Below are 27171 nucleotides of genomic sequence, written 5' to 3' on the forward strand. Positions count from 1 at the left end.
TGCCTGGAATCACATAGCCCCGGGCACATCTTAGGTGGCGAGACCCAGAGAGCAGCTGTGGCAAAGGAGAGCTGGGCGTGATAGAGAAGGGAGCCTGAGGGATGGGGGTATCACCCAGTGGCCCATCCCATCATGAGCAGGGAGCATGGGGCAGATGACAGAGCTGGACAGAGCAGGTCACTGGCCTGGGAAGAGGCAGGGAGTGGTAACATCCTTTCTGCCCTGATCTCAGGGCCACAGTCCCCAGTCAATGCTACGTCTGCAGTAAGTCAATAACTACAGAATTTGTGCTGCTCTTTGCAGGAGGCACAGTGCTGCAGGGGAGCGAGCACAGAACCCAGAGTCCAGAGTTGTAGCCCCAGTTGTTTCACTGCCTCGCTGTGTGACTTTGAGTTGGTCCTCCACCTCCTTGAACCTTGAACTCCTTGCAAAATGGGAGTAGCAAACCTTGCTTTGTCTCTCTCCTAGGATGTTAGAGTAGGAGAGGGGCCTTAGACAGCAGCCAGCAGCTCTTCCACTTGAATAAGAGATAGCTGGGGCCCAGAGACAAAAGGGACACGGGCAAAGTCACGCAGCAGACCAGTGGGAGAGCTGGGTTCAAAGCCAGGTCTCTGAGCGCTCGGACTGCGCTTGTTTCCCTGCCTCCGTCTACACAGTGTCGATTCTCAGAGAAGGAAGAGTTTTCCGGAGGCTCGCGGCTCTGGGTCGTCCAGCAGGAAGACCAGCGTGCACAGAGCAGGCTGCGCGCAGTCAATCCTGTTGTACGAATCTCAGAAAGGAAACAGAATCTCAGGCCCTGGGGTCTCTCCGTGCCAGCATGGGATACCTCCTGGTGTCTGCTGTCACCCTCGCCCTTACCTGCTTAAACTCACTGGTGGTAGTTCTGTCCTCAGCGTCTAAGCTGAGTCAACAAGTGCTGCTTGCCTGCACACTGAGCACAAAGCTCCGTGCTGAGCAGAGAAGGACAGCTTTCTTCCACTGTGTGAGTAAAATCCATCTGCGTTGGATTTTCAGGCAGTAGAAGATGGTTTCCAAAAAGAAGATAGAGAGAAGATGGTGGGTGTTGTTATGCTTCTTTTAATTGTAAGAAATCTCTGATCTCTTGGTGCTGAGCGCATGGCAGGAGGCTTTCCTGGTTGTCAATGGCTCTTCCTCAGTCACAGCCCCAGGGCCTTCTCCTTCTTTGCTTTCGCCTTCTTCTCTTGGTTTGGTTTGGAGAACTGAGGAGACCCCTCTGGCCCCGGCTGAGCAGTGACTGAGAGGGGGAAAGGGATAGGGGCGTTGAGATTTAAAGTCTTCTTCTGAAGTCTCAGGTCCAAAATATCAAAAGTCGTCTGGATCTCATACTGCAGCAGCTCCTTCAGATGCTCCATCTGGATGCGAATGGCCTCGTTGATGAGATTTTCTAACTCCTGGAAGAAACAGGACATGGCTGGTGAACGGGGCTCTGGGGAAAGGCTGAGGCTGTCGCAGACAGAGTTCCTCGACAGGATCCAATTCTCAACTCAGCCCCCTCCTTTTTCTGTGTGCTAGGACCTTCCATGTCCCCCTCCAGGTCTCCTCTGCACCCTACTCTATGCGCTGGGAGGCTGACTTATAAGGGCTGCGTCAACCGGCTACCTTGACCTCTGACACTTCTGATTGAGTTCAGCCAATGGGAGGTCCTGGAGGAGACGGGAGGATGGGAGGAGAGTGAAGCCTCTCACCCTCTTCCCGAACAGCTGTGGGTTGGCCATGACCATGATCTCCTTCTACAGGCATGCCTGCTGTCCCAAGGCCCTCTCCTACAGCTCCTGCTCTCTTTTTAGGTTCCAGTGATGGCTTCTTTCCCTCTCCCTCAGGCCCACTCTGGCAATCACCGTGTTTGACTGTGTCCTTTAGTACTACCTTGTTCTGGGCCCATACAGTTCCAGATCCCCTACTTTCTGGTCAACGCAGGTTCCAGTTGGAGATCAACCGCCTTCCTTCCCCTCCTCCCCCATCTCATCCTCACATCTCAAAGTTCTGGGAGCAGGCTCCATCGGACAGACAGGGGAAAGTGCTCAGAGAGTGGGCATGGCCCCCAACTAGTCAGCCACAGGAAGAAGGGAAACTCAGCCACCATCCACCATGTTAAACAGGAGAACCTCTCTGTCATCTTAATCCGGATCATGGCATCATGGAACCCTGGAGCTATGGACCAGGTAACTGCATTTTTCCAAGCTCCCTGCCTGAGCAATCCAACAGCAGAGGAGAGTTCATGCTTGTCCCGAGGACGCCGGGGTACACGCTTCGAGCATCCAGTTGCCTAGAGGACATTTCTTTGAGATCTCATATTTTGACTTAGAGTCTCATACAAAATCTTGCATTTACCTCAGAGCGTCTCCTTGGTTGTTTTTATGTAAAAATAACGTTCTTCCCTTAGGTCCTTGGAAAGGATTGTGTTCCGAGAGGATGCACCATGTTTGTTCTGTGGTGTGAGTGTGCCCAGCTCAGGCACACCACCAGGGGCACATAGCAGAGGGGACTCCAGCCCACAAGCTCCACCAGGCAGGGACCAGCAGCAAGGTAAAGGAAGCTGCAGGGTAGCTGGGGGGCAGCAGGGAAGAGCATCTGTGTGGGGGAGCAGGAGCCGGAGGAGAGGCAGCTCCTCCCACCCCAGGCCTTGCCCACATCTTCCAGAGTAAGGTGCCCCGAAGGAGGTGAAGACAGCCTATTGCTTGCGTTCTGTCAGGTCCCCGCTGGACGTCTTAATGTACTAAGATTATGTAGCAGCCCAATGTGCTTTTCATCTATCTTAGAAGAATATCATTCATTCTATTCTATTAATTGTTCTTTAGAGATTTTTCCAATGTTTTATATGTATTTAAAAGAGAACTTCCCAGTGCCATTCACTCTTTGGCTGACAATTCAGAAGCCAAACCCTTTTGGAACACACAGACCTGCAATGCCGTACCCCCATGCCAGCACCACCCCCTCCCCAACACATGCACACGTGTATACACACACTCGCACATACTTGTTTCTTTGTTCAAGGATGATGCAACAATGATGATATCAGTGCCTATGTATAGTTAAAAAATAAATTTAGACTCAGCCAGGCCCTCGAGAAGTTGGCTGCCCTGGGCCCAGCCAGTCACCATTTACTGAAGAGCTGGCCATGGGAGACTCTGGCTCCTGGAGCCCGAGTCATCCTTGAGACCCATCAAACAGCAGCCCACTTTCTCAGATCCACAGACCAGACTTTTCTAGGTTGACCCTGGACCACTAGCCCTACCCCTTAGCCTACCTCACCATATCACCCACCCTGAGCTGTCCCTCATGGCCCTTCCTTTATCGTCCCCCGAGGCCTTGATGGATACTGGCCCTGCAGGCAGACTAAGGGCACAGAGAGACTGTGGTGGAATCTGTCACCAATCGAAGATGCAGTGAAAAGAACTTGGACTTTCGGGTTAGGCAGACCTCAGCCCAAATGTGAATTCTACCACGTGCTAGCTCAGTGACCTTGGGCGGGTTGATTACATTTTCTGAGCCTCAGTTGTCTCATCATTAAAATGGGGACATGAATTATACTCACAGGGACGTTTTGTGAAACGTGCACACAAAGTGTGCAGTAGATCCTCAGTGACTGTCTGTCTCTTTTGCCCCCTCCCTGTGTGCAGACAACTGGATTCTGCCTGTGCATCCGACTCCAGCCTGGACGTTCTCTTGGCAGGAACGGGCGTTTGCACGTGGCAGATGAGCATCCTCCCCCCTCGCCAGCACAGCCTTACCTCTCTCTTCAGAACCCGGCTCCGCTGCCAGGACCTCTCCGAGAACATGCTCTCTAGCAGGTGCTCCTGCTCCAGGTGCAGCGCCTCCTTCAGGAGCAGCACGTTGGTGTGCTTCTGTGCCTCAGCCAGACTGAGCTCGCCCACCTGCTGCTCGTGCTTCCAGGTTTCCCTGTCCACGCCCTCAGCCAGCGGGAGGGGCTTGGGCGGCACACACACCACCAGGTGGGTGACGGTCAGGTTGACTTCCTGGTCCTGGCCCAGGACATACTGGTAGAGTCTGTAGTGGTGGATGAAGGTGTTGTGGAAGTAGTCGCAGAGGTCCACCAGGTGCATGGTGTTGAACTGTCCCTGGTAATCTCTGAGCTTGTTTCCCAAAATTGTCACAGCCTCAGTGATGGAGGAGCCTGTGGGCACAGAAGGGCCAGGCATTGAGTGTGAACCAGGGTAAAGCTGCATCAATAGCTGATCAATATAGGCTCTGACCCCAGAGCCCAAGTCCTACCAGCTATTCTACATTACTATTTATTAGCTCCTGAAAGCTATGTAGTGTATCACATTGCCCTTTTTACCTTGGCTTCTAGGAAGCTCAGAGCCAATTTTATGTAGTAATTTACATTTATCCCATTTTTTCTTATATGATTATCCCACTCCTTACCTATATTTTAACTTTTAACTCTTGTTTTAAAGACTTAGTTCATTTGTGCTTTATATTGTTTCCACTTCAAACCCTTTGGGAAGGAGATGAGAGTGTAATAAGGGGATTCTGATAAAAGTGGAGCATGAGATGATGGAGAGACAGAGGTCCAGGTGACCGTTGTACTGAAGACTAGTGTCACCGTCAGGCAAACTTTGTTTATACCGTGCAGACATCAGCTCTGAGGGGAGCCTCACGGGCAAGGATCCTCAGAGGGTGGGCCTTCCTCCCCATCTGCTCCCATTCACTCCTCTTCCCGCCACTCCATCAGAGGCACAGGGTAGTGGGCAGGGAGGCAGGACTCACATATGACTGGGTCTTAACACAGGGGGTGGTTCAGTAAAGGATCAGGGCTAAGCAATGTGCGTGCTCTGGGGAGCAGAACCAAGCAGAGAGAAGGGCGAGACAAGGGACAGAGAGAGAGCATGGTCCCTGTGTGAGGAGACCTGGGTCCTCACCCAGACACCATCCCTGAGGCACACTGTGAACTCATCTGAGGCTCTCTTGTTCCCTGGCTCAGTGTCCACCTCTGCAGGATGGAAGCTTGGGCCAGGGTACCCCCAAGTCACCTGCTTTTGTGGATCCCCCAGTTCCATCTCTGGAGACGGAGACCAAGTGCTGAATGTAGGGAGGCTGGCTTCCCTCCTGGAGTGGAGGCCCACCTGCCTTCAGGTCCCCTCCCTTGTCTCCCCTGCATGAGTCTCTCACCCCCTCTCCCCCGCCCTGGCAGCTAGGGTGCTCCCTGCTGCTTCAGGAGTGGCTGTCTCAGGGTCGCCCACACGGTTGTTTTTCAAGTCTTCCCCACCCCCATCCTATGTTCACTTTGGCTCCTTGCTCTTGGCCTTGAGTGGGAGCATTTACCGTAAATCTCCCCAGGGTACCAAGAGGGTAGAGGCATCGCTGTCTCAGAGAAATATCAGCACATGGAGCATCACTCCACTTTGAGCTTTGTGAGAGTATGCTGGAAAGTGTCCTTTGGATTTAGGCTTCAGTCTCCTGAGGGAGGGAAGAATGGAGGCCTCTGTGTCGTGCAGAATTAAAGGGGGGTGGGCTGCGCTTTCCCCTTCTTTCAAGGCAAATCAGCAGGCTCAGAGGCCTGAGAGGGTGCTCCAGTCTCAGGGTAGCATAGGGGAAGGGCACTGGGTTGGGAGGCCTCAGATAGCCCTGTCCCTTCCTAGCCTTGACACTTGGGCCTTCACTCCCTCAAATGTAAAATGGGGGATGATTGTACATACTTTGTAGGATTGTTGGGAGGATCAAGAGGGATGACATATCCAAGTGCCTTGTACAGAGCCTGCTACAAGGTAATAATCAATAAATTCTGGAGGAGAAGGAGTTTGTTTCTGCCCTGTGAGAAAAGTCTCTCCTGGCCCATCTATCCTTCCTTCCTTCCATCTCTCCATCAATCTGTTCATCCATCTATCTCTCCATCCATCCATTGATCCATCATTCATGCATCCACCTCTTCATCCATTCATTCATCCATCATCTATCCAACCATCCATCCATCCAACCATCCATCCATCCATCTCCATCCATCCATCCATCCATCACTCCATCCATCCATTGATCCGTCCATACATCCATCCAAGATTAATTTGTCAAACTCTTACTGAGCATCTGTTAATTACTAGGCACTATGCTAGGTTCTGGCAATACAATGATAAATAAGACACATCCTTTGCCCTCAAAGTGCTTACAGGAGAGACACGCAAGCAGATGTTACAGTACATGGGTAAAGAGGAACAGAATCAGGTGAAAGACAATGCTCCGTTGAGGATAGGGGTTTTCTTGGAGAAGATGACACATGAGCTGTATCTCAGGAGCTGAGTGAGACTGAGCCAGAAAAGACAGTGGGGGAGGCACTTCATGGGTACAGCATGAGTGAGAGCAGAGAGGCAAGAAGCTGCATGGCATGGGTGGGGAACAAGACAGGGTTTGTTGTTGTTGGCGCCTAAAGATGGAGGCAGAAAATGGCAAGCTTTGAGGGGAGAGGTGGGTGGAAGACAGATGGGAGGGCCTTGAATGCTGCGTTCAGAAGCCAGGGCCTTGAATCCTTGGCAGTGCAGGGCCTGCCCAGGGGTGTAGGCAGGTTGTAGACGTGGTTATGCTTGCCTTGAGCTCAGTCACATTGACGGTCATGTGGTGGCCTGTGGGGAGACAGTGACCCAGTCCAGGTGGGAGTTGCCGTGGTCTGAGAGTGCCAGGCCAGCAGGCGTGGGCGGAAGGAGCAGAATGAGAGGCAGGACTGAGGGTCAGATGTGGGGCGTGATGGAGACCTGCACGACTCCTGGGTTCTTATGAAGGACACGTGGGGAGTGGTGGGGCTGCCAACAGAATACAATACAGGTGGACGTTCACCTCCAACTTGACCCCTGCCCTCAGAGAGCTTCTGATCTGGGGAAGAGGAGACAGTTGGACAGATGACATCCACCTCTTAATCTCAGCCCCAGCTCAGGGCTCTGTGCACTGTCGGAGCCGACAGATAGTGAGTGAGTAAAGGAACACATTCTGATACGTTAAGTGCAGTGAAGGGGCTGTTCATTTATCCACTCAACAGATATTTTTTTAGGGGCTTTCCATGTGTGCAGAACTCTTCCAGGTCCCAGGGAGGCAGGGAAGGGATAGGGAGAAAGCACACAGCTGGTGTAACTCTGCTCAGTGCCACACAGGGCTGGGCGGGCACCCAAGAGGAGGAAGTGACCTTCTCAGGGAGGTCAGGGAGTGGTTCCCTGAGGAAGTGATGAAGGAGCTGAGACGGGCAGTATCAGAGGAGTTACTGGGCAAAGAGAGGTGAGAAAGAGTGAAGCAGGCAGGGAGGACAGCGTGTGCAAAGGCCCCGCGGTTGGAGAAAGCATTGCACATTTGAGGAACTGAAAAGTTAGGATGGCGAGTTGGCATGCTAGAGAGCAACCAGTGTGGGGGCCGCCTCGTTCTCAATGAGGCTGGGAGGTGAACAGGGACTGGGCAGTGCAGGGCGACATAAGCCCCTATGGGAGGAATTTGGTCTTCATCCTAAGATGCTATTAAAACAATGACCCTTTCAAGACATGAGTCAGATCATGATCTGCCTGTCATACTTCACACTGTGAAAGCTTAAGTTGTCCAGAGGCCCATCCATCCCTTCTTTCTGACTCAGTTTCTCCTCTCCCCCTCTCCCTCTGCTCCTGGCACACTGGCCTCAGCCCAGGATGCTGTTCCCTACACAGGACTCTCTCCTCACCCCCAGGAGTGCCACGATCCCACAAAGGCCTCTCCAGCCACCCCACCCCACACCCCCTAGAAACTAGTTATTTTGCCATATCAAGCAAAAGTTGAAAGTTACGTTTAATGAAAATAATTTTTAAGAAATTAATTTTGTCAATTGTTTTGCTAGGAAAACGACAGATTTGAATGACCTTTTAAGATTTGATTGCATTGCTATGATCATTATATATTTATATAAATTGCTTATGGAATTTGACATATGTAATTTTTGCATGTGTTATTTGACAATTACAATTTATGTAAGTAAACAAATTACATTAAAAGTTACTCAGAGAGTGCAGTTATAATGTTAAGTTAGATGGTGATAGCTTTTTAATTTTTAATTTAACTTAAAAATTTTAGTCATCTTTAACCCTGCATCGAATACAAAAAGCTTCATATATGTATAAAATAGATATACATAGAGTATATAATTAGATATACAGAATTTAATAGGGGTGGGAGATTAGAGAAAAGTGTCTTAAACAGCTTCTCAATATGATCCAGCAATGCCAATCCTGAGTGTACACCCAAAGGAGATGAAACCAGGATCCTGAAGAGGTATCTTCAAGGCAGCATCGTTTACTGTAGCCAAGATATGGAGACAACAAAAGCATCTGTTGATGGACAAATGGTTAAAGAAATTGTTCTCTCTATAGATAGATAGACAAGTAGACAGATACACACACATACACAATGGAATATTATTCAGCCTTAAAAAAGAAGGAAATCTTGTCGTTTGCAACAGCATGGATGGACCTGGAGGACATTATGCTAATTGAAACAAGCAAGACGCAGAAAGACAAATATTGCATGATCCCATTTATATGTGGAATCTACAAAAGTGGAACTCACAGAAGCAGGGAGCAGAATGGTGTTGCTAGGGGCTGGGGGAGAGGAATGGGGAGATGGTCAGAAGGCATGAACTTGCAGCTGTGCAAGATGAGTAAGTTCTGGAGATCTAATGCACAGCGTGGTGCCTGTAGCTAATGATACTGTTTTGTATGCTTGAAATTAAGAGAGTAGATCTTAAATGTTTTCACTACAAATAAATGTGGTAACTGTGTGATGCGGTGGATGTGTTAATTAGTCTGATCGTGGTAATCATTTCACAACGTATATGTATATCAAAACATCATGTGCATTTAAATACTTATTTTCAATTACTGACAAATTGTCAAATTTTTGCTTGTCAGTTATACCTCAGTAAAGCTGGCCGTGGGGCAGGAATCACGCACATAAAATATTTTAAAAAGTAAAATGGCTCCTAAGGGAAGCAATCATAAAAAAAGGTTGAGACACTGATTTAGCGTGCCACAGTGTGCAACGCACCTTCCTCCCCATATTCTCATCTGATTCTCACAGCTTCTCACCCGTGTCATGGCGACCCAGCTGGCACTGGGACGACCTGTGCATTTTGGCCAGTCAGGCCATTGATCCCAGGAACCCGTCCACCCCTGAACCTGGGTCCCAGGTTGGCAGTGGGGAGGGGACTGAGGCCAGAGGGAGCCCTGTGTTCCAGAATCACCCAGAGCTTTCTAAAAATACAAATCCACCTTCACACCACCATCTCAAAAAAGCCTGGTTCCAGGTTTGAAAACTGCTGCCTCTGGACTCTGATGGGAGTTATGAGCCAGAGGGAGCCAAGAGAACTCAGATGTTGACATACACGGGCCGCTGAATCAGGAAACAAACAACGGGCAGAAGGATGGAGCCAAAGCCCCAAACTCCCTGCTGCTCCACCGAGTGACCGCGCCATGTGGCGCCTGCCCTCAGGACCCCGGTCCCCTCACCTGTGACACGGCTGCTGAGTCCCTTCCTGCGCAGGGGTGAGCCTCGGATTCGGTGGGCATTTGGTTTTACTCCTTTTTGCTTTTGGAGAGGGGTGGTTTAAAATGACACAGAGTATATAGTTTCGTTTTATTTTATGGCGCTCGTGTACATTACGTAACTACATAACAAGAGTTGAGGACTCCTCCAACAGCAACACGCAAGTGAGTGCCCAGACGTAGGGCACAACCGGCGCAGGAGTTGGGGGGTGGGGGGGGGGAGGGGGACAATACCACAGAGGGCCGGCAGGTGCCCGCATGGGGGAGGGGAGGTGCGTTGACCGGGATGCTGGCGGCGGGGAGCGGAGGAAAGTTTCCTGCAGAGCCGACGCCGGAGCCCAGTGCAGAAGGCCACAGAGTAGTTTGGAAGAAGACAGTGGGAAGGGGCACCCGGGAGGAGGCATAGCAGAGACGAAGGCGGGAGGCGAGCGGTGAGACTACGGCGTGCGCAGGCGCATGGAGCCACGTGGTTGGCAGTTTCTGGGAGGCAGAGCTGGAGTCTGGGGGACTGGCTGGCGGCACAGAAGGACTTGAGGTCTTCACTTTGCAAAGGGCGGGCTCATGTGTGCCACGTGAAAGAGTGAGACTTCATCCCAGAAGCTGGACTCTCTAACTGGAATGCATGAAACCTGAGGACATCCAAGGATGGGCTTCTGGACCCGCGGGGGCATCCTGGAACTGCATTCAGAATTTGGCACGCGCATTTTTTTCTGCAGAGAGTGTGCTTAGAGAGAATCATCAAATTCCTGAAAGCAGAGTGGAGAAGCGCGCAGGGAGCTGTGGAGCCGCTCAGGGGTGTTGAGCAGAGAAGCGGGAGGTCACACAAGTATTTCAGAGGAATGGTGGTGGGGCCTGGAGGAGGGCAGGGACGACCCGTAAAGGAATCCCAGAGGGTTGGGGAGCAGGGTGAGGTCATCCGTTTCTGTTTCTGGTGGTCAGAGCTGGACTCCAGGCCTGTGGGGAGGCGACTCCAGGCCCCAGGTGAGCTTCCTGAGGTGAGTCATCCCAGCTCCTCTTATCCAGAGGTCTTGCAGGTCGGTGCTCTGCTCCCCCTCCAGCCTGGCCTGGCAGCGCATGGGGCTTGGGTCACCTGCCTCTTTTCGGGTCACTTTGGGTGGCCATGACTGCCTCGTTTGCCAAGGCCAGTCCCTGGTCTGCAGCCATGCACAGAGCCCAGGTTTGAGTCAAGAAGTCTGCGGGCCCAGTCCTGCTGAGTGCCCTCAGCCAACGTGTACAGGTGCTGCCAGCTGCCTGCCATCCTGCCAGACGTCCTACAACAGGCATGAGCTATGGCCTCAGCCTAGAGGTCATAAAACACAGTGTGAACCTTGTCACAGGGCAAGAGGGAAGGGGGCCCGGGGCTGAATGCTAACTTTCAGCCCCAAGACACTCCTTCAACCAGATCTAGGTTTCAGCTAAGATGGCACCCAGCTGGCTCCCGAGACCCTTTCTTGGCCCCCAGACCACTCTCCCGTTTGCCGCAGGTCGAGAAGTCCTGGATGACTCAGAAAGCTGAGGATTAAGTCTCAGGGAGAAGCCTGTGGCTGTGGGAGACAGATCTGTACCTGCAAGTTGCTCTTCAATAACAGGGAGTGGCCTTCATTTGCATTGGCTGCTGGGAACTTCCTGAAGACAGTCCCCAAGCCCCTGGAGGCCAGCACCTGTGCAGGGATGTGCTCGAGGGTGGAGGAGGAGAGCAAGCAGGAGGGGAAGAGCGGGGGTGGGATGGCAGCACCAGATGCCCCAGAATCAGGGCAAAAAGGCACTGGGCTTGCACCAGACACTCTGGGCACCTCCCACCGCCCTCGCCTGTGGGGTCTGGAGCTGGGTGAGAGCAAGGCAGATGCCCCACATCCTGGTGAGGCTGGGCACGGTGAAGAGGGGCTGTTCCTTTTGGGTGGGTGTGAGGGGAGGCTCCAGGGGCCACTGGTGCCACAGACAAACCGGTTTCCTTGTCCCTGCCTTGGCTCCAAGGGGAGAGACCAAGTCAGACAGCAGCCTGGCCCAGCTTACCTTTCCAAATACCTGAGCGCCTACCAGGGCTGGCTGGGATAGTGGGAAGATGATGAGGTACAAGACCCATGACCTCCACCCCCATCCTGAGCCCTGAACGCTGCCCCTGCCCACCTTTCTGTTCTTGGGAAGGCTGCCAAACTAGTTCACCCCGCGGCACTGAGGACAGCGCAGCTCAGAAGACAGGCTGTGCTTTCCTTGAAGCACAGAGGACTCTTGTCTAGGTAGCTCCCCCCGTGCTCCGCATGTCCTGGGTCACCTCAGGCTCCGCCCAACCCCCCGCCAGCTCTGTGGGACAGGTGGAGGCACCATCCCCACTTCACCTGTGAGAGAAACTGAGGCTCAAAGAGGTCAAGGGATTTACTCAAGGGCACACAGCTGATGAGTGGCAGAGCCGCTGTCAGCCATCCAGCGCCAGGCGCCTTGGGGCTCTCTTTGTAGACCCTTGGAGGTGGACACTGGAAGATCCCCCAACCCTCTCAGTTACAGGTTTCCAAAGGATGTTCTGCAATAGTATTACACAGAAATAAATGTTCCACGACCAGAGACTGTGAAGACATGTTGGATCAAGAGAAATTAAACAGAGCCCTTAATATGCTAACGGACTCAGTAAAATCTGCTAATGGGCTCAGCAAATGGCCAAAAAGGTTGAACATTTTGAGCTAGTCTAGTCCTTTAGAGGCCCAGAGAAAGGAAGGGACTTTGCCTAAGGCTCGCTGTGGTGAAGTCAGGATCAAAGTCAGGAGCTCCAACCAGGGGTCAGGGGTCTGGGACATGGCAGTGGGGTTGCACCCCTGTCACCATTGCCGTGTGGGGAAAGAGACTCGTTCTGCTTCCCGTCATTGCCCACCTGGCCCTAGAGTTTCTTGCTGGGTCAGAAACTTCTCAGAAGGGTGGGCTGGGGCAGCGCCTGCCCGGGGAAGGGATGAGCAGGGCCAGGAGACAGGGGTCTTGGGAGTTTGCTCTGTGGCTGCCCTGCTGACTGCTGGCCCTGGGATGGCAGGAATTTAGGGTGAGAGCCCGGGAGCTTCCCCTTTGCTTGAGACCGCTCCTTATGGCTCCTGCCTGTCCGGAGCTCTCTGGGCTGTGGGCCTGCCCTCCTCCCAGCGCAGACCAAGCAGTTCCTTTGGGAGCACTCCTTTCCAGGGGAGTCCAGTGGTGGAGCTGCCTGGTGATCTGCAGGGAGAGGAGAGAGGGCCATCTGCTTTGGCCTGACAGCCCCCATCTTGGGAGGAGGGCCAGCAGCACCCCTGCAGACCTCATCAGATCCCCTGGGATTGGTCAGAGGGCCACCAAATGGTTGGAGATGGACCTTCCTTGCTGCCCTATGATCACAGGACCAAGGACCTGATAGCACTGCGGCTCCCTGGCCATGAGCCCTGTTCCCCACCAAGGTTCACAGTCACATGGCCACCAGTGAGCCTAGGGCAGCCCTTGAACTGAAGACTTGTTGACGCTGGGGTCGTTCCTAAGAGCTCGGCCCCTCCATGAGGGGCAATGCGGCGTGCCAGGTGGGAGCACGGCCTGGGCGTTCAGACCGATGTGGGCTCACATCTGGCTTTTCTTTTCTTAATCACTTGCATGGGCTATTTGGCCTCTCTGGCATCAGTGTTCTTTTTTATTTTCTTCTTCTTCTCCCGAAAGCCTCCTGGTACATAGTTGTATATTCTAGTTGTGAGTGCCTCTGGTTGTGCGACGTCAGTATTCTTATCCACAAAATGGAGGCATTAAAAATGCCCACCTCATAGCGTTAGATGAGGGCGCGTGTGCAGTGCTTCCCACAGTGCCTGGTGCTCAGTGAGCACTCAGTAAATAACATGGTCATCATCATGAAGACTCTTCTGGCATTCCAGCTCCCTGGGGCCTGCAAGCTCTTCCACTCTGGCTTTCCAGAGGGCGCAGCATGGCCCTCAGGCAGTGCATCCTACAGACTGGATTTCCTCAGTCCAGACTCTCTGAGGTCCTTACCTTGCAGCTCTCTTTACCTTGCTGGGGGGTGGGGCATGGGATGCAGGTGTGCTTTCTTTCCTGGTCACGTGTCTGATGAGAGGGAAGGATGGCTGCAAGTCAGCTGGGTCCCCAGTTACCGGGTTGCAGAGGACCGGGGAAGGAGCAGCCCTCCCAGTCAGACCATTGACTGAATAAATTGACAGTTCATAGCTCTCCCCAGCATCTCTTGGGCATCCTCTTCTCTTCCCTCTATTGTGAGCTCCTCAGTGGCAGGAGCCTGCTAGAATAGACTAGATTTCCCAAACCCAAAGGATCTTTCCAGAAAGCTCTGAACACGTGGTTGCTGCCCAATGCTAAGCTCACCAACCTGCACCAGCGTGCTACTTTACAGTTTTAAAGCATTTTAATTATCTATCAATTTATTTAATTGATGACAGTCAACCCATGAAATAGGTGATTGCTGCCATTTAACAGATGAGGAAGCTGAGGCTTAGAAATCTTATATAAAATCAGGACTCAAACCCAGATTCTCTATCTCCAGGATGAGTAGACCACAGCTCTTGCAGCATTTTTGAGGAGCAAATGGAAGATATATGGGATAAACAGAACTATAGTACTTCCACTAGGGCTTTCCAATTTTAATTTTATTGCGGTAAAATATACACAACATAAAACTTACCATTTTAACCATTTTTAAGTGTACATTTCAGCGGCATTAGGTCCATCCACCTTGTTGTACAACCATCACCACCGTCCACCTCCAGGACTTTTCTCATCTTGTAAAACTGAAACTCTGGACCTCTTAAACACTAACTCCCTCTGAGCCCCTCCTCCTAGCCTGACAACCACCGTTCTACTGTCTCTGTGACTTTGACTACTCTAGGTACTTCATACTGTTGGAATCATACGGTATTTGTCCTTTTGTGACTGGCTTATTTCATTTGGCATTGTGTCTTCAAGGGTCATCCACGCTGCAGCACATGTCAGAACTTCCTTTCTTTGTAAGGCTGAATAATATTCCATTGTATGGACAGACCACATTTGGTTTATCCATTCCTCTGTTGCTGGACGCGGGGTGCGTCCACCTTTTCGCTGTTGTGAATACTGCTGCCGCGAACATGGGTATTTATCTCTGAGGCTCTGCTTTCAGTTCTTTTGGGTGTGTACCCAGAAGTGGAATTGCTGGATCATATGTAATTCTAGATCTAATTTTTTGAGGAACACCCTACTGTTTTGCCATCCACTAGGTTTTCATTTTTGTTTTTAAGATAAACCAATAGTCACATTAAAAGAAAAGTTTGCCCAAACACTAGGATTAGAAAGATTTTGTTGTCTTTTACAGGTTTCCTCTCTAGGACTCAAAGGGCAAACACAGGGCCGTATACTTTAAAGGTTGTCCTGGGCTTTTTCCCAAGTTGTTCTCTTTGCCCATAGTGGACCCCCTACTTGTCTGCTTAGCAGATGCACCCTCACTGTTCCTCACCCCCCTTCCTCAAGAAGTTGCATGGTTAGTGCCAAAGAACTTTTGCAGGAAGGACAGATTCTGGGGCCAGAAGGTCTCAGGGTTAATGTTGGTCCTGCCCTTTTCTGTGTGACAATTTGCAAGTTACCTAACCTCTCTGAAACTCACTTGCATCATCGTGAAATGGGGACAATAGTACCCACCCACCCAAGATTGCTGAGAACATTAAATGAGGTGATCCACTCAAAGAGCTTAGCCCATTGTGACTGCTGAGTGGATGACCTCTCTTCCCCACCACATAGCCCAGTGCTCTGGCCGTGCTTGCTGGAGAATGTCTGAATGAGTGGGGCAGTGTTCAGAGGACAGAACAGGAGCTATCATTTGGATGGCTCAGAGAAACAGATTTCAGTTCAGCAGCAGGAAGAACTTTCTAGAAGCAAGAGCTTTATCAGTGGAGTGGGTCTTGTCTTGAGGCGTGAGGAGGCATCTGGCTGGTGTCCTGAGTAACGTGTGTGTGGTGGTGGTGATGGGGGACGGCTTGGATCAGGTGACCTCTTGGGTCCCTTTTGATGCTAAGAAGCTACGGTGATTTCCACGGAGCTGACAATCCCCTGTAGCCACATCTGGGGTGCTGCGGGCACCTTCTGGCCAAGCTCTGCAGCTGTCTCAGGTTTGGTGAGGGGAGTGCTGACTTTGGATCCTCCTCGTCATCCTTGTCACCATCATTCTTGAGATGAGAATGACCAAGCAGTCCCGCGTCTCAGGGACATGGCACTGTACCGAGACAGAATCAGCCGCTGCATACCCATGCCTTGTCCTCTCTGATGTGGAGGGGCTCTGAAACTGAGCAGCAAGTCCAGCTGACCAAGGAAGGACATGGGAAGTTAGAGGTAGGGCATGGGGTCACTCCAAAGGGCCGGAGGTCTCAAGGGCACCAGTACCATCTGGCCACACACAGGTGACACATCCAGGCCAGAACACATTAGCCAACATGCACAGCTCACCCTCTCAGCTGGGCCTGGGCCACATGCCAGACTGGAGCCGGCCTGCTGGGGGCCAGGATCCCAGGCCCAGGCTGTGAGTAAGTAACAGGTGACCCAGTTAGGAACCCAGCCCCAAGGTGTTAACCTGGTTCTTCCAGGTGCTCAGCTCTTCCTGCACACCAGCAGCCTCAGTCCACTCACCGCAGGGTGCTCTCCCTGGCTTCATGCTTCTTGAGCCCTTGAGTGCCCTGTGTACAGATCTCTCTGATCAAGATAGAAGGTCTCATGGTGGGGTGTGTGCTCTGCCATCAGACAGGCCTGGGTTCAAATCCTAACCCACTTCCTAGAGGTGCAACCTGGGGCAAGTTACTTAAACTCTCTAGGCCCTAGTTTCTTCATCTTTAGAAGAGTGGCTGAGATGCAAGGTCACGGTGAGGATTACAGACACTGCATGTGAAAATGCCAGGATCGCGGAGCCCTCCCTGTTCCTCCCTCTGCAGGATGCATGGTCCCTCGGGGAAGGTTGGGGGGGTTTCTATGGCACAGTCTCACCTGGTCAGCTGGGACTGCACTCCGTGTTACAGGCTGGATTAACACGCTGTTCTCTGCGCTCGCTTTCCCCCTAAGCCAGTTCATCTATTGAAGTCCTAACTCCCAGGATCTCAGAATGTGACTGTGCTTAGAGATAGGGTCTTTCAAGAGGTAGTTACGGTTAAATGAGGTCATGTGGGTGGGCCCTAAGCTGATGTGACTGATGTCTTTATACGAGATGAGGACACAGACGCACAGAGGAAAGACCATGTGAGGACACAGTGGGAAGACGGCCGTCTGCACGCCAAGGAGAGAGGCCTCGTGAGAAATCAACCCTGCCAACACCTTCATCTTGGACTTCCAGACCCAGAACCGTGAGAAAATAAATCTCTGTTGTTGGAAACAGCCAGTTTGCGGTACTTTATCACGGCCGCCTGAGCAGACCGGTACGCTCCGGGAGGTATCTCTGAAGTGACAGTTGCTCAGTTGCCCCAAGAAATGCTCTTCCAAGATGTCAGTCAGTGGCCTCTGTGGAAACTTCCACTCTCCATCAATAAAGAGGTTGCCTCCAAAGGCCCCTTCTCCAGTTTAGTCTGAGGGGTGTCAGGTTCAGGCAGCCCTGGAGAAGGCCGCAGGAGCAGCCACCTTGCTCACGTGAAGGCGTGCCTGCTGTCTGCTCCAGCTGGTCCTGAGTCGCTGGAGGCTCCCGCACACAGTGGGGGGCCCTTGGGGGCTGGCGGGGTAGACCCTGGACATGGCCATGAGTGTGCTGGGAGGAAGAGTTCGTGCAGGAGGGCATATTTGCCTCCTGCCAGCCCCAGGCCATGGGGGGCGGGAGGGGTGGCTGCCTCCCATCCTACGGCTGCCTGGATGACATTTCCTAGAGAATTGGGAGTGGCCATGGGTGGAACCACAGATACCAGTGATGTATCGCACTTCATCGGGCACTCGCCTGGTCGCCTCATGCCTGCACTGATGGGTCATCAAGGCCCACTTCCTCTCAACCCCAGTGTTTGGGGGCCAGGCCAGCAGGAAAGGCATTCTGCCCAGCTCAGAAGTCTAGGTGGAGCATCAGAGAGAGGCCAGTGCCCGCCAGACATTGATGATGACAAGAGGCAGAAGCTGCAAAGTGGCTGACACAGAAGGTTCCGCAGGTGAGCAGGTGGTGCAGGAGGTTGGTGCAGAAGGCTTTGCAGGTGAGCAGGTAGGTGTGGGCCCTGGGCAAGCACATGCGCTGGCTCGCAAGCCTCTGGCCCTCAACTTTCCACTAAGTGAGGCCTGAGGCTGGGGAGGCTGTACAGTCAGAAAGAAGAAGTGCAGGGCCTCCTGGGCACCCTAACTCTCTGCAGCTCCCAAAGGCGAAGGAGAAGACCTCAGTGTCCCCATTGTGCCCCAACATCTCTCCTGTCTCCTCTCCAGGAGCCTCAGCCAGGGGATGCAGAATTTGCCCCTTCCTGTGACTTCCTCCCTCCAAGACAGAGCTGGCAGTCTTCTATCCCTCTGTGCTGTGCTGATGACTTCACCCTCGACCCCAAGGACACAGCAGGATGGGACCGGCCCAGCGCTTCCTGGAGGCTGGCAGAGGCGGTGCCGACGAAAGGACTCTTTCGTCTGGCGTGGAGTTGAGACGGGAACGTCCTGGTGAGCCGTTTGCCAGGACAGAGTCGGCCTCTGCCTTTGCTCAGGCCGCCCTTTCCCTCCTAGGACTGAGGCTCGATTGGGCCAGAGATGAGCCGAGCTGGGGCTGTCCTGGCAGAGCTCTGAATCATTGTGCAAATACGACCCTCCTTAAATGCTGTCTGCCAACTTTGTTATCCAGTATGCAAACAGAACTCAGCCAGCTTAGCCCCCAGTTAAACAAACAAACAAAAAATCCCTGGAGAGGTACCGGCCCAGTGGTGCAGCGGTTAAGTGCGGACGTTCCTCTTTGGAGGCCGGGGTTCACTGGTTCGGATCCCGGGTGTAGACATGGCACTGCTTGGCATGACATGCTTTGGTAGGTGTCCCACAAATAAAGTAGAGGAAGATGGGCATGGATGTTAGCTCAGGACCAGTCTTCCTCAGCAAAAAGAGGAGGATTTGCAGCAGATGTTAGCTCAGGGCTAATCTTCCTCAAAAAAGAAAAATCCCTGGACAAACTACCTTTCAAAAATGACAGACCAGAGTGAACTTTAGCCGAAACATCTGCAGTCCTGCCTGAGGGTGAGGGGAAGACAAAAAAGAGCACAGACAGCGAGGCCCCTGAGGCGCAGCATACAGCAACTTCTTGTCCTGGACCATTAGCATTGTGTTCATAGCCCACCTCACCTCCCTGAGGGGTGGACATGTGGGAGCGAACACTTGTCGAGCACTTATTCTGTACCTGTCACTCTGCTGTGTGTTTTGTATGCCCTTCTCTTTGAACCCTTCCACCTGCCCTGGCAGTTGGAATTAGTATTTCCCTCATTTTACAGGTGAGGAAACAAAGGCACAGAGAGGTAAAGTTAAGTTTTCAAGGTTACACAGTAATAAGTGATGGAGGTGGGATTTGAACCCAGATCTCCTGACTGCAGAGTCTGGTGAATCACTGTACCATGCTGCCTCTCACGTCACCTGGACGTGCAGCCCTCAAGGAAGGAACCCTGGGATGAGGCAGGTCCTGTACCTGCCTCTCTGCATACAGAATGTACCGTCTCCATGGGCCTCAAGAACCTACCCATTCATTCATTCATTCATTCATTCATTCAGTTGTTTCTTCGTGCAACACTCACTGTGTGCCACATGTGTTGTTTGGCACTGGGGGGATGGGTAGAGGGGACAAAAGTGAAGACGGTGAAGACTCCGCCCCAGGAGTTCATGCCTCCCCATGGTCCCGCCTTCCGTGCTGTCCAATCGTAGGTCTTTGGGGAGGAGTTTAGATTTGAAGAGAAGGAAGGAGGACGGCTCGAGGGAAACCAGTTTGAGAAGGAAGAACGAGGCAGCCATGGCAGGCAGGAGGACAGTGAGCATGTGTGCGGGAACCCAGAGAGGATGTAGCTGCAGAAATCCAGGTGCCAGGTGCTCATAAAAGGCACTGAGGATGTCTAGTCTAGATGTGAAGCCATGACAGTCACATCATATAAGACTCATTAAATGTCAGCGGGGCCTGCACTCTGCTAGAGGACAGACTCTGAGCATTCAGTATGAGGTACGAAAGGCAGATGGAACTGGATAGAACAAGCAGCTTCCTAGTAACGAGAGTGATTGTACAACGGAATGAATTGCCTCAGGAGGAGGGAACTCCCTGTCACCTGGACATGTCAGCAGAGGCTGGAAGAACCTCGTTGGCTGGTTGAGGGGATCCCTGAAGCAGAGGGAGTTTTCTGATCACCAAGTCTCCTACCTGCTCTAGGGTTTTAGGAGTCTCCGAGATGTAGATAGGCTGTGTTGGCAAGGTGCGTGATAACCAGAGAGGCCGAAAACTCCAGAGCAATCTGATCTCCTCGGCATGGAGTTGGCTGGCATCATCGTCGAATGTTTTTCAAGGGCTCGGCTGAGGAAGGCTCTGATGGAAACTTGAAAGAGCCCGAGTTCCCACCTGCTTGGGGCTGACATTCTTCTTCCCGCTCATCAGTGTTTGTTCTGGCCACGAGCCACTGCAGAGCTCACCCGATGGGGTTGAACTCTGGTACGCATGCGTTGCTGTGAGCAGGGGACCCAGAAGGATGCCAGTAAGACCTCGGGGGTGGGGTCTGGGGGTGACTGGGGGGGAATGAAATTTCCTCAGGATCTCTGAAAACAAGCCATGAGCAATGCCATGTCTTGCTCAAGGCTTCAAGACTGGGACCACTGGGTGGGAACGCTGGCCTGGAGGAGAGAAGTGGAAGGGCACACGGGCAGCGTGGAAATAAAAAGAGGCTGATCTGAGTGCACACAAGAAGTGCGATGGGAACACGGATTGGCTGGAAGCAGGGGAGTGATGGAATTTTATCTGTGTCTGAAAAAATCATTGTGCCATTTGGCGAATGGTGCAGAAGTACAAGATTTGAAAGCAGTGGACGAGTCAAGGATGGAGGTGGGTTAGAAAGGGTGATGGACGAGGAGATGGTGAAAGTGGTGAGATCAGAAAAGGACACGGATGTGCTGCTGATGTGACTGGTGGGTGAGCTCTGGGTGCATCGGGGCTGGGGACATCATGCGTCAGGGACAGGGCACCCTGCATCCTGTTTGCTTGGTCAGAAGGACAGAGGAGGGCCTCAAATGTGCCACACATTAAAAAAAATAGTATACTTAAAAAAATGATTTCAAAATAAAGAAAAGTTTCAAAAAGAGTACACAATCAGGACAGTGTGGTATTGGCAAAAGAATAGACGAATGGATCAATGGAGCATAATAGAGAGCTCAGAAATAGACCCACATTAATATAGTCAACTGATCTTTGATGAAGAAGCAAAGGCAATTCAATGGAGTAAAGATAATCTTTTCACCAAGTAGTGCCAGAACAATTGGACATCCACATGCAAAAGACTAAATGTAGACGCAGACCTTACACTCATCACAATAATTAACTCAAAATGGGTCAAATATCTAAATGTAAAATACAAAACTATTAAATCTCTAGAAGGTAGCATAGGAGAAAATCTAGATGACCTTGGGTGTGGCAATGACTTGTTAGCTACAACATCAAAGGTGTGGTCCATGAAAGAAGAATTGATGATCTCGAGTTCATTAAGTTTCAAAACTCTGCTTTGCAAAAGCACTGTCAGGAGAATGAGAAGACAGGCCACAGACTGAGAGAGAATATTTGCAAAAAACACATCTGATAAAGGACTGTTAAGCAAAATATATAAAGAACTCTTAAATAATAAGAAAACAACCTGATTGAAAAGTGGGTAAAGACCTTAACAGACACCTCACCAAAGAAGAAATCCTGATGGCAAAGGAGCACATGCAAAGATCCTTCACGTTTGTCATCAGGGAGATGCAAATTAAAACAATGAGATACCACTACATACCAATGGCTGAAATCCAGAACATGGACAACAGTGAATGCTGGTGAGGATGTGGAGCAGCGGGAGCTCTCATGCTCTGCTGGTGGGGATGCAGAATGGCACAGCCACTTTGGAAGACAGTTTGACAGTTTCTTACAAAACTAAACCTACTCTTAGCATATGATCCAGCAATCTCACTCCTTGGTATTTACGCAAAGGATCTGGAAACTTATGTCTACACAAAAATGTGCACACAAATATTTATTGCAGCTTTATTCATAATTGCAAAAACTTGGAAGCAACCAAGGTGCCCTTTGGTGGGTGAATGAATACATAAACCGTGGCACATCCAGACAATGGAATGTTGCTCAGTGCCAAAAAGAAATGAGCTGTCAAGCCATGTAAAGACATGAAGGAAACTTAAGTGCGTATTACTAAGTGAAAGAAGCCAATCTGAAAGGGCTACACGCTGTATGATTCCAACTCTATGACATTCTGGAAAAGGCAAAACTATGGAGACAATAAAAAGATCAGTGGTTGCCAGGGGTTGAGGGGGAGGAAGGGATGAATAGGGGGAGCACAGAGGTTTTTAGGGCAGTGAAACTGTTCTACAGTCATTATACATTTGCCCAAACCCATAGGATGTATAACACCAAGCAGGAACCCTAATGTAACCCATGGACTCTGGGTGATAATGACTTGTCAGTGTAGGTTCATCAGTGGTGACAATGGTGAAAGATGCTGATGATGGGGCAGGCTGTGCATGTGTTCAGGGCAAAGTTTCTGTGGGAAATCTCTGTGCTTTCTGCTCTGTTTTGCTGTGAACTTAAAACTGCTCTAAAAAATAAAGTCTATGAAAAAATAATACAACCTGAAACCATAAAACTCCCAGAAGAAGACAGGGAAAATCTTGACATTGGTCTTGGGAATGATTTTTTGGATATGACACCTAAAGCACAGACAACAAAAGCAAAAAGAAACAAGTGGAACTACATGAAACTAAAAAGCTCCTGTACAGCAAAAGGAATGATCAACAAAATGAAAAGGCAACCTGTGGACTGAAAGAAAATATTTGCAAACCACATATCTGATAAAGGGTTAATATACAGAATACATGAGGAACTCATACAACTCAATAGCAAAAATCCAAATATTCCAATTAAAAAATGGGCAAAGTACCTGAATAGACATTTTCCCAAGGAAGATGTTCAAATAGTCAACAGGTACAGGAAAAGATGCTCAATGTCACTAGTCATCAGGGAAATGCAAATCAAAACCACAATGAGGTATCATCTCACACCTGTTAGAATGGCCATCATCAAAAAGACAAGCAATAACAAGTGTTGGCGAGGATGTGGAGAAAAGGGAACCCTCGTGCACTGTTGGTGGGAATGTAAATTGGTGCGGCCACTGTGGAAAACAGTATGGAGTTTCCTCAAGAAGTTAAAAATAGAGCTACCATGTGATATAGCAAACCCACGTCTGGGTATATATCCCACAGAAATGAAATCACTGTCTTGAAGGGATGTCTGCAGCCTATGTTCACTGCAGCATTGTTCACAGTTGTCACAGCCGAGACATGGAAACAACCTGCATGTCCACTGACGGATGGATGGAGAAAATGTAGGACACACAAACACACACACACACACACACACACACACACACACACACACACAGAGGAATATTATTCAGACATGAAAAAGAAAGGAATCCTACCATTTGTGACATGATAAACCTTGAGAACATAATGCTAAGTAAGAGAAGTCAGAAAGAGAAAGACAAATACCATCTAATCTCACTTACCTGTGGAATCTGAAAAGCTGAACTCATGGAAACAGAAAACCGACTGGTGGTTGCCAGAAGTGGGTGGGAGATGGGCAAAATGGATGAACAGGGGCAAAATGTACAAACTTCCGGCAATAAGATATATAAGTCCTGGGGATGTCATGTACAGCATGGTGACTACAGTTAACAACACATATTGTATATTTGAAAGTTGCTAAGAGAGTAGACCTTAAAAGTCCTCATCACAAGAAAAACTCTTTGTAACTGGGTGAGGTGATGGATGTTAGCTAAACTCGCTGTGGTAATCATTTCGCAATATGTATGTGTATCAATTCATTATGTTGTATACCTTAAACTTACACATCGTTATATGTCAATTATATCTCAATAAAACTGGAAAAAAATAGTACAAGGAAATTTCTGCCAAACTACTTGAAGAATAAGTGGCCTGCATGACGCCTCGTCATCCTAGAATCCTTCCGTGTGCCTTTCCTGACACAAGGACATTCGTCACCACGACCATCAGACCCGGGGGATCACCCTTGACACATCACTCCTGTCTGATCCCCAGGCCTCATTCAGGTTTCTCCAGTTGTCCCAATAATGTTCTTTATAGCAAAAGAACCCAAATGGGGGCCACATGTCACATTTCATGGCTGCGTCTCCTCAGTATCTTTCAATTGAGAACAGTTCCTGTCTTTCCTTGGTTCTCATGACCTTAATGTCTTTGAAGCTTACCGGAGAGGGACTTTGTTCAGTGCGCCTAATTTGACGTTTTCTCATGGTTAGATCAGGTTCTGCGTCTTCGCTAGAACCGTCACAGAAGGATGCTGGGTGGTCCTTTTGCATCCTGCCAAGGGGCAGGGTTTTCTCAGTGTGTTCTCTCACTCATGGAGCATTTTATCAAGGAGGTGTCTGCCAGACTCCCTCGCTGTAAAAGTCTTCTTTTCCCCTTTGTGATCAGTAAGGATGTGGGGGGAGCTTCTCAGGAAGTATGTAAACATCCCATTTCTCATCAAGCATTCACCTGCTGGCTTTAGCACCTATTGGTGATTCTTGGCCAAGTATTATTATGATGGTGGCCATAGGGGGGCTGCTCCATATATTTGCTTATGAATGAACCTGCACCTCACAGCCCAAGAGGTGGACGAATGTGACCACATTCCCTCGTGCCATGGAGTCCCAGGGAGAGAGAGATGCTCATCTTCTTCTCATGAACCCCAAGACGGAGCAGGGGTGGAGAGAGGGTCCCTCTGTAAACTCACCTGATTGTTATTCCCCCATCCCTGCCAGCAAGCTGATGCTTATGAAGGATTCCTCCAAAATATCCAGCAGAGCAAACCCTGATACCAGGAACAATTTTCAGTCTTTCAGGAGTACAATGGGAAGTCAATGAAGTATTTTAAGCAGAGGAGTGACATGTTTGATTTATGTTAAGCAGAAACAAAACAAAAATTCTGAATCATGCTCCCTCCTCTGTCCTCCCTAAAACAAAATTTTACTTCCCTCTGAGACTACCCTCAACTACCTATCCCAAAGGTATTGAGCTGATGATGAAATTCATACTAAACTGTAAATGACTGACTGAGAGGCAAACACCCCGGCTGCTGTGTGAACAGCTTGGAGTGGTGCAAGATTTTTAGCCAGGGAGATTAGTGTAAAGGCTCAGCAAGGATATTCTGTTTGCTCCACTTTCCAGAAAGCCTGGACAGGGACCCTGTTTATGAGCATGTGAGGAGGCTAAATGCCAGGGAAAGAAAGGAAGGGGCTCCAGGCTCCTCAGAGGGCTCCTGGGGCTGTGGGTTGCAGAGGGGTCCTGTGCGTCCCCCACCCCCTGCAAGCTCCCTTGGATGCCTTGTACCTTTGGTTTCCCTGAGCAGCTCTTCTGCGAACTTGACCACCTTGGCCACCTCCACCCACGGGAAGCCTTTGCCCACGGCAAAGATGATGCTCTCGTAGAGGATATCCAGCAGGATGCTCCTGCGGGCGTCTCTCAGCTCGTCAAACTGTTCCCAGTGCAGCAGTCTCCGGAGGTGCTCCCGACCTTCTGGTTTCTGCAAGGCATGAGACGGGGTGGAGGGCATGACCAAGAACTAGGATGCCATCATCACTGGGCAAGACACTGCTGGGGGCCCCGCATGGGCTCCCCACCAGCCTGCAGAGTGACTGGGAATGTGGATGCCCCTAGGCAGAAGGAAGCTTTGGTTCCCGGACGGCTTCCCCTCCCCTTTCTGGGAATGTGCTTTCCTTTCTGGCACTGCTCCTTCCTCTGAGAATTCTCATGCTAGCCATGCATGTGTTTGTGTCTCTCCAGCAGGCCTCAAGTGCTGAATTATGGCCCCTTCTTCCTCGTCCCTAAAACTTACTTCCCTCTGAGCCTACTCTCAACTAGCTATCACAGAGGTATTGATGTGATGATGAAATTCATACTAAAATGTAAATGACTGACTCAGAAGAGGCTTGGTGAAGCAGTGCTTTAGCAGAAGAAACGTATCTTGCTTGGTGAAAACTCAGGCACTTTGGCAGGCCGGGGGTAAAGACTGGTCAGTGTACCTTTTCTCCTATCTATAGGTAAGAACTCGTTGTACTTGAGAGTTCACTTGGCCTTTCAGAAATGCTCTTGTAGATCACCAATGTTCTTGTAGGTAGGAGGAGCAAGCGCCTTTAAAGGAGAGTGTAAGAGAAGGTGTGGCATGAAGTGGAGACCCCCTGAACACAGGAGTGTTTCTCCCCTGGGGGAAAGGGAGGCTCTGGCTGTGGAGACCTTGGGGGGACAGATGGCAGACTGGGTACCAGAAGGAGGCCCAGAGTCCTGTCCTCAGCCTCCAGGGACACCTGGAGCTTCTCTTGCACCACCGTTTTCTGCCTGACCCCAGCAACCCTGACCTCACGATCCCCAGGGTGGCATCTGATGGGACTGCTGTTGGAAGATCTAGAGAAGGTGGTGAGCACGTGTCCTGTGCTGGGGAGGGGGCCCGGGGCAGCCTTCATCTGCTGCCTGCCCGTCAGCTCGTCGCTGCAGGCCGGAAGCCGGCCTGTGTGCACAGTTGGCATGGGGTCCTCTTGCTGAGGTCTGCAGCTGTGCCCTGATCCGCTCTGTGGATGCCCTGTTCTGGAAGGAGCTTGCAAGAGGTCCAGGCCCTGCAGGTTGGCTCCTCATCCCTCTACAGGCCCCTCCTTGCTTACGCCTTTCAGCTTCACAATGGGTTCTGAGAAACCGATAAAATCTCTCCCTCGTCCCTGCCCCAAAGCAACAGTCCCCCCCCCCCCCCACACACACACACATACACAACCACACACACTCCCTACACATGTTGGCATGCAATCCCAAAGGGGCCCTTGGGAGAGGTGGTCCCAGGGTGACCAGCCCCAGGGCCCCCCAGCCCTTCTTGGAGTGGAGGTGCCCACTCCCTCCGTGCCTGCCTCCTCCTTCCTCCAGGTGGGCTCTGCTGCATCAGGGGCTTCACTGCAGGCCCAGAAAACAGCCCAAGCTTCAAGGCTGGGAGGCCTTTGGCCTGGCATTGCGCACCGGTCGTGGGCCTCAGACGCGGTGTGTGGGAAGGGGTGCTGTCCAAGGTGTCCATCCTGAGAGGCGCCCTCGATCGCCGCTTCCCTCACACACCTCACTGTTAGACGGATCCGAGCCAACTTCCTTGGAGAAGCCACATTTGTTCTTTACCTGGCATTGGAAGACTGTTTTCAATCCCTGGGGTGTGAGGAGTGCCATGGTCCCTGCATCCAGCTCCAGGAGACCTGGCCAGGACTGACTCAGAGTTCCTGGAACCCCGGGAGTGAGCGTGCCAGCTTTGTGAGGTCATGAAGACCTGCTGCGAGGTGGCTGTTTCCAGGTCCCTTTCCTCCCGGCCCCTCCCCTCTGGCTGGGCTCTGTGTGTCACCCCCCCACCAGCTCAGGGACCTTGATCCCTTCCCCCCTCCAGCCTCTCCCTCCAGCTGTCCGCCTCCAGGAAAGAGTC

General features: G+C 51.1%; 1 protein-coding gene across 1 annotated transcript; it reads right to left on the bottom strand.

Annotated features, from left to right (window-relative positions):
- Window positions 1–249: 249 nt before the first annotated feature.
- C3H8orf74 (chromosome 3 C8orf74 homolog) lies at window positions 250–26924 on the bottom strand. Its single transcript, XM_046656579.1, has 4 exons — window positions 26877–26924; window positions 25059–25251; window positions 3753–4156; window positions 250–1412 (listed from the first exon to the last, which is right to left on the bottom strand). Exons 1-4 carry the CDS (start codon window positions 26922–26924, stop codon window positions 1158–1160), a joined length of 900 nt encoding a protein of 299 aa, XP_046512535.1. The 3' UTR covers window positions 250–1157.
- Window positions 26925–27171: the final 247 nt, after the last annotated feature.

Source organism: Equus quagga, chromosome 3 (assembly GCF_021613505.1).
Source record: "Equus quagga isolate Etosha38 chromosome 3, UCLA_HA_Equagga_1.0, whole genome shotgun sequence".
Taxonomy (NCBI): Eukaryota; Metazoa; Chordata; class Mammalia; order Perissodactyla; family Equidae; genus Equus; species Equus quagga.

What these genes read in the sequence shown, in the direction of transcription:
- C3H8orf74 (XM_046656579.1), bottom strand. Translation starts at nt 26,924, where the DNA reads ATGGCACTCCTCACACCCCAGGGATTGAAAACAGTCTTCCAATGCCAG. An exon ending in AAACAGTCTTCCAATGCCAG is followed by an intron (nt 25,252 to 26,876) that starts GTAAAGAACAAA and finishes CATGCCTTGCAG; the next exon opens with AAACCAGAAGGTCGGGAGCA. An exon ending in GCTGCTCAGGGAAACCAAAG is followed by an intron (nt 4,157 to 25,058) that starts GTACAAGGCATC and finishes CTGTGCCCACAG; the next exon opens with GCTCCTCCATCACTGAGGCT.